The sequence below is a fragment of the Cydia pomonella genome, chromosome 3, assembly GCF_033807575.1.
Source record: "Cydia pomonella isolate Wapato2018A chromosome 3, ilCydPomo1, whole genome shotgun sequence".
Lineage (NCBI taxonomy): Eukaryota > Metazoa > Arthropoda > Insecta > Lepidoptera > Tortricidae > Cydia > Cydia pomonella.
This window is the reverse complement of record NC_084705.1, coordinates 27,784,446-27,791,678: the sequence shown is the minus strand read 5'-3', so window position 1 is coordinate 27,791,678 and position 7,233 is coordinate 27,784,446. Positions and strand designations below refer to the sequence as shown.

The window sequence follows — 7,233 nt, the reverse complement described above, 5'->3', positions numbered from 1 at the left end:
CGATTCATTTCCATTGTTAATATAGGCTTCAATTACAAAAAATATATATATAGGAAGAAATAAGTCATAATTGTGCTAGTTTTCGTGACAAACGCAAGTCCAACAATACATTTCTATAAAAACTTTAATTTGGGTTTAAATAAACGGCAAGTAATTCAAAATGTCATCAAAAGAGGTTGACGAAGCCCTGAAAATCACCAAGTTCACTCTACTCATCTCCGGAGTTAAGCTAGAGCCGGGAAGTTGGGATCCTCTGTTTAAAATATTGTTTCAAATAAATTTCCTCTGGCTCCATTCAGACACCCTGGGCGAACTGTTTTGGCTGGTAGAAGGAATACAGATGGGGAAGGGTTTCTTAGAACTCTCCTACATAGCACCTTGTGCGACAATCTGTCTACTTTCCTCAGTAAAGGCTACATTTTTCTACGTTCACCAAGATGTATTAATCGAAGTTGTTAAAAAAATTAAAAGCATACATCCTGAAGTTGACGATAAAAGAATTATTGACGAAAAAACAATTGAAAATAAAGATTTAAACGATGTCGTACAAAGAAACGTTAATGAATCGAACAAATTCCTAAAAAAATTGATAATATTGGACTTAACGATATGTTTGGGGGTGGTAGTGGCATTTTGTTTGCAACCTATTTCAGCGATGGGATGGGAGTATTGGCAAACGGGGACTTATAAAGTCACGTTTCCTTTTAATGTCAAGTATTTCTTCAATCCCTACAGTAAAGCTGTGTGGCCGTTCGTCTATTTTCATCTAGTTTGGTCAAGTCAGTATTTTATTATACACATTGAAACGTATTGAACTGTTTGAACATAATAAATATATAAAGTACTTACCTGGCCCATGTAAGGCCCAGTGCCTAAATAAGAACCTCATCTTAAGTAGGTATTTGATATTTTTTACAAAAACAGTTGCAGTTAATAGTAAACATGGTTATCTAACCCAAAACTACTGTGAATACGTCGATGATTCAACATATGATTCGTTAAATTCTGTTGTCTTTTTCTTAAAATACAAATAGTCTTAATCAAATGTGTTAACTTATTTTTAAACTCTTCAACCGTTTTAGCTTTCATAGCGTTCTTCAACACTTTTGGCACGGACACGTTCTTCTTCGCATTCTGCGTCTACATGAGGATGCACTTCCGTATCCTGCAGCGGAGGTTCCAGAATGCAGTGGGCGAGAGAGAGGGAAGTCAGTTTGTTGAAGTCGTTAAAAGGCACCAGGATTTGATACAGTTAGTAAATGATAATGAATATTTTATTTTTTCATGTAAACACGTGCACATATTTTTATTAGCAGAACTTACAAACTAAAGGGTTAGTAGGTACAGCAAATATTTGATTCTTAATTTAAAAATAAAACAATACTAATGGGGGAATGCAATCCCTCACAGTGCGACAAGTAGAGACAGTCAACACTATCCGCTATCATTCGTAGGATGCTGTTGCGACTGCCATCACGCACCGAAATTATGTCATGTTTTGATCTCGATTAGACTCCCTGTTTTCCAGAGGTCTCTATTTTGATTACATCATACATATGAAGATAGATGAAGTGCAGGGATGCCCGGCCGGAAACAGGCGGGCTGTCGATCGCTTATGGCATTCATTCAGCCCAATGCCTTGGAGTTGGAGCTGCAGCCGCTGCAGGTTACTGTCCCGGCGACATAAACAATGTGGCTACGACATTATCGTTGTGATTTTTTGCCCAGTGGCCTAGCTAGCTAATCTACTACTAGCTACTACTACTAGTGCTACTAGTAGTAGTACATTTTCAGGGTTTTTCCATGTTTCAGCTTAGCAGACCAAGTGGAAATCCTGTACTCCAAATCTACCCTCTTCAACATCGTCACCAGTTCCGTTCTCATTTGTCTCAGCGCGTTTAACGTTACGGTAAAGTTTGCTACTTTACGTTGTTTTGTGTCAAAGTCGTGCTTTAATGCAGTAGTAATTCTTACCGGCGGTGGTTGGACATTAGGGTTAATAATACTCGGTGAACCCAAATAAAGAAGCAAATCGAACATAATTAACCTCCTCCTTTTTATAAGTTTGTTAAAAATGCATCAACTGAAGCAAATGGTGAAAGAAATTAATTAGTATCCATTACGGAAGCACGCAATGTCGAACGTTTGTCAACTTCTGTAAAATTATTATTTATTATAATTTATTATTATTATTGTGAAAGTAATGTATAGTATAGTATATGTATAGTATAGTTGAATAAAAGTAAATTTCTTCTTTCTTACTAAGGTTGAAACTGACACGTATGGTCGATAATCGTACTATGCCTAGAAAAGGGTTTAATTTAATGTCAAGATCCACATGAAAGTGTATATTGCGTTTTCTCTATTTTGAAACATACTGTGTTGTGTTTTGTCACTACGAGCCAATAGGTATGTCAGTGTCAATGCTGTGAAAGAAACGTAATATTTTTTACACTACATATAGTGCTATTTCATCGCCCTAGTGCTGTAACTAGCACTATACGTGCGTATGTCGAAAATTTAAAGGGCCATATTGTACCTACTGTAAAACGTTGTATTATTAATATAAACTTTACAATTTTTTGTTACATTTCATGTCAAACCCCATTATTCATGAAACTGAATCACAATCTCTTAACAAAGCTCTGTTAAACTTTGTCTCTTTCCAACAAACAAAAATGTCAAAATAACGACTAACACATATCAACGGTTTGTTCGATTTGACAAACGTTGATATTGTACTATTTAGTTCTACCACATTATCCGACCATGTCATTTTGCGACTTTGTCACAAAAAATTGAATCTTGTTTAATCTCGTCTTTTCGGATGATGATGATGATATTTCCAGTCGGTGGAAGACATGGGCGTGGTGATCTCGTTCATGGCGTTCCTGTCTATGAGCCTCACGCAGATCTTCCTCCTGTGCTACTTCGGCGACATGCTGATGAAATCGGTATGGAATCGGGTGATGATGATGATGTTTCCAGTCAGCGGAGGACATGGGCCTGGTGATCTCGTTCACGGCGTTCTTGTCCATGAGCCTAAGTAACGGGCAAGCTACATTTTTGACTAAGGTGTAGAGTTTGCATCATACCCCATTTTTTTTTATCTGGTATAAACCAAACCCAAGTTATGAGGGTTAAATAAAACCACGAAGCTCTTTGAGAAAAGGTAGGTAGTGCCCCCAGAAATAACAACAATAGTGGTCTGGTTTCAGAGCATGGAAATAAGCGACGCCATCTACAACAGTGCGTGGTATCAAGCGGATCAGCGTACGAAGAGGAATGTGCTGCTTGTGTTGACCAAGTAAGAATTCAATATATAGGACTTAGCACCTATTTCAATATCGAGTAGACTGACTTTTACACGGCCAGGACATTTTACGAATATTTGTTTTGTACGGCTTTAATCTGGGAACACCTGCCTGGCTTGGTATTAAATCCCGGCTGGATGCTTAGGGCGGGCAAAGAAGTGTTGCTGTCTTCCAAGACAATGTAATGTGACGCTATACTCAGCGCATGGCGTCAATTATAGACCTGACTTTTAGAGCCTATTCCGGCCACCGAAAATTGAAATTTTGTTAAAACTAGACCAAGCTAAGTTGGCAACTTGGGAGCGATTTTGACAGCAAGTGTTATTTTGAATGTCAAACTTCTATGAAATTATGACGTTTAACATAACACTTGCATAGTCCGATGTGCTATCAAAATCGCTGCCAAGCTAGCTTGGTCTAACTTTATCTGCATGACTAATATCGCCTCACATGCGCGTTACCTTTCAGCTTTCCAAAATATACCTACTTAAACAAAATCCTCATTCCGTACTTTTCTTAGATTACTTTTTACTACGTGTAATGTCTATAAAGTTTTCATTCCACTAAAAGAAAACTTGTACGCCGAATCGAGAAAGTTTATACGCTGTGGTAAAACTTGGAAGTTGGAAGAATGGGCTTGCAAGCTCACTTCGTTGATTCAGATTCTGTAGAATATCTTTATCAAAGTAAGCTGTAAGTAAATGTTGTTTTCTCAGAGACCGTTTGACGTAGATAGCTAAAATTTTGAACAATTATAGCACTTGCCGCCATTAATGTTGTAAACTACTTATTTCTTATTTTAGGGGGTTATTTAACTTCACCGCTACAAAAAGTAGCACATTTTTAATTTAACAAACTACACACGAAATAGTATGTACCTACGAGTATATGTAGTTTTATAAATAATATTTTTTTCGATTCGCAGATCACGTAGGCCATGTAAACTGACAGCTGCCCGGTTCGCGGATGTCAATTTGACAGCATTCACTACGGTAAGTCTTGGAACGCTGCCGCTGTACAAGATAGGATCATTCATTGCGCTCATTGGCCGTCGCTCTGGGCTATAACTGCGAACATTGAAGTTCGCAAATTGCGGGCATCTTTCTCTGTCACTCTAATTACGCCTTCATCGGAGTAAAAGAGAATGATCCCCGCAATGTGTGTGTGTGTGTACTTAACACTTTAATACAAACCCTAGTTTTTACATTGATTAGTGTTAGTGCGAGTAGGTATTAAAAGCTGCGAAATTGCATGGAGAAATTATGAATGAATTCATCATTGATAAAGTCGGCACGCACTTTTACGGCTGATGGTACTGCCCAGGTATTAAATATCCATCGGATAAAGTGCCAAAAATATGTACACACTACTGTAATGTATGAGCAAGGCTATTATTATTACTACAACTGCTCTGTCGTCGTAATGAGTAATAAGTACTTCTAGTTTTTAAGTTATAGATAATTAATTAGAGAGTTACAATTGTTACAAACAACCACTGTCTATTATGGAGGAGCGGGACTTCCTGACACAGGTATTTCTTACCTACTAGGAAGACCCAACCTTGTTTGTCATATGTGTACCCAACATTTATGAAATAAAATCATTTTCATTTTCATTTTCAAAAATCATTTTCATTTTCATTTTCAATAAGGTCGTTTATACATATTTTGGGCACTTTATCCGGGTATACTTTTGGTATAACGTTGGCGTTGCGTAACTGCGTTTAGTAGCAAATGTATGAGCTCGCACTTAATACTAATCAATGTGTGAACTGTGAACAGGCCCTCACTGAAATTTATAATGTGTACTGTAATAAGGAAATGCGGTATAACTATGGTGGCGAATATAAACGCAGACGTAGATTTCTGATATTATATATTTTTTCTTCAATCACACATATCGACTATTTCTGATGGTTGCCACCTTCCGAATGCCCGTCTGCAGATCTTTATTTATCTGGCAGGGCGATAGTTCTGAATTCAAATCTATAACTGTTGCCAGTTATCTTCAAAAAGACTGTGATGGTTTCCAACCTTCACAGTACTGGAACTGGAACTCCCCATACAGATATTTAATGTGTACAGGAAATTTCAATTCTGAGTTTTCTGAGTCAGCATGTAGGTATTATTGGTCACGCTAGTCACGCTTGCCGTGACACACCATACGTTATTTTCTGACACAGTAAGAGGCGAACGCAATGTTATGTCATACATTTGTTTCTTCATAATATGAATATTAAAAGTCTCGTTTCTGGCCTGTTTACACATTGATTAGTGTTTAGCGCAAATAGCAATACGGCCACAGTCCCGTATATACGGGACGTATGGCAACCCTACCCATATTGACTTTATTTTTATTTTATATCTATCACTCAAACCAGTGGGGCGACACTCCTCTGTTCGGCTTTTCTCGGCTCTTTTCGGCTCGGCATTGCTCCGAGCAATTATTAGGGTTGGCACAACTTGACGTCCCTATACGTGCACGACCGCAGATAAGATAATGACTTAAATTTTGACAACCCTAAATGGCCGAAAGGGATAGTGCCATACATTAGAAAGGGACAGCATAATTCGTCGCTGAATCGCTGTCAAACTTCAGTTTTGTAGGAAGTGTCATTTTTGTACGGCAGTAGCAGTTCTATTATTTATTCTGTGCTCAAACTGATAATAGTTAAAATGTCATTAATTGTAGATACTAACATACTACATAATTTATTTGTTAGGGTTTGGCCTCCAAGTTACAAAACTTTTTTATTTACTTTTTCATTTCAGATACTCAGTCGGTCGTGGTCTCTCTTCGCCCTTCTAAAGACTGTTTACAAGTAAACAAGGGCAAAACAATTTTTTTTACTGTTTTTAAAATATTTAACCATCATAATCCTTTATCCACACGGTTAAAATACGATTCATAATTATAAACCTATGTTAAACCTAATTGCAAAGACATAAGGTCTACCAATGACCAGTTCAGACTAGTATGTCATGTGTTTGTAAAGGCGGGATTCCACCAGTGTGCAGCACGCACAAGCATTTTTGTACTGAATATGCTTGTATCGCACGCTGGTAGAATCCCGCCTTAAATAAGTTACCCGCGCCTAAGAAGGGCCCCGGTTCTGAAGCTTGCTTTCTTTGAAAATTTCACCATAGACAAAACTTCATAATAAACATAAGAAAAATAAAAATAATGATGGGCCTTCTTTGGCGCAGGTACAATCAGAGTCAAATATATAGTAAGAGTCAAAGCGGTCAAATATATCGGAAGACATTCTTATTTCTATGTTCATAAAGGTGTGTTTCGACGTATTTGGCCACTTTGGCCATCACTATTTGCTTCTGACTGTACCTACCTTACTGTGAGGAGAGACTTAATTTTTGAAATAATATTTATTCAAAATATATGTATGCACTTTAATGTCAACGTTATCTAGGCAACAAAATAATAATTAAATACATTATGTAACAACCAACACTTTTATTTACACCTCCATGATTTTTACATTTGTTTGCGCGTGTAAAATGTGCGATTCTAGGCACTACATAGATATATATTAATATTAAAGGTACTTAGTATGTTGTTCCCGCGACGATTTAACTGATAGGATAGCTAGTTCGGAAACCTCACGATTTGCAAAAAAAAACTCTATTACCGATTTTTGTTAAAAAAAATAGTAGTATAAATATAGGAACCTTGCCTGACAGACACGCGATTAGATGATGAAGGGCCAACGTCTTAGATGCATGTCAAACGGAGCCCCAGCGCCATATGAAGCCTGAATAATCTACGGCTTTTGAGGATGAAGGGCTCACGTCTTAGGTGCATGTCAAACAGAGTCACAGCGCCATATATAACCCGACTAAGCTATGGCGTTTTGATGATGAATTGATGAAGGGCGAACGTCTTAGATGTATGTCAAACAGAG

The 7,233-nt window shown here is 37.5% G+C and overlaps 1 protein-coding gene across 1 annotated transcript; it reads left to right on the top strand.

Annotated features, from left to right (window-relative positions):
• Window positions 1-215: 215 nt before the first annotated feature.
• LOC133516463 (odorant receptor 67c-like) lies at window positions 216-6,346 on the top strand. The gene is made up of 7 exons (XM_061849423.1): window positions 216-779; window positions 1,083-1,251; window positions 1,813-1,909; window positions 2,850-2,954; window positions 3,219-3,307; window positions 4,240-4,306; window positions 6,086-6,346. Exons 1-7 carry the CDS (start codon window positions 341-343, stop codon window positions 6,137-6,139), a joined length of 1,020 nt encoding a protein of 339 aa, XP_061705407.1. The 5' UTR covers window positions 216-340; the 3' UTR covers window positions 6,140-6,346.
• The last annotated feature ends 887 nt before the right edge of the window (window positions 6,347-7,233 follow it).

Coding starts and splice junctions, on each gene's coding strand:
- LOC133516463 (XM_061849423.1), top strand. CDS start 341: ATGGGGAAGGGTTTCTTAGAACTCTCCTACATAGCACCTTGTGCGACA. Junction 1,910..2,849: donor TCAGCGCGTTTAACGTTACG/GTAAAGTTTGCT, acceptor TGATATTTCCAG/TCGGTGGAAGACATGGGCGT. Junction 4,307..6,085: donor ATTTGACAGCATTCACTACG/GTAAGTCTTGGA, acceptor TTTTCATTTCAG/ATACTCAGTCGGTCGTGGTC.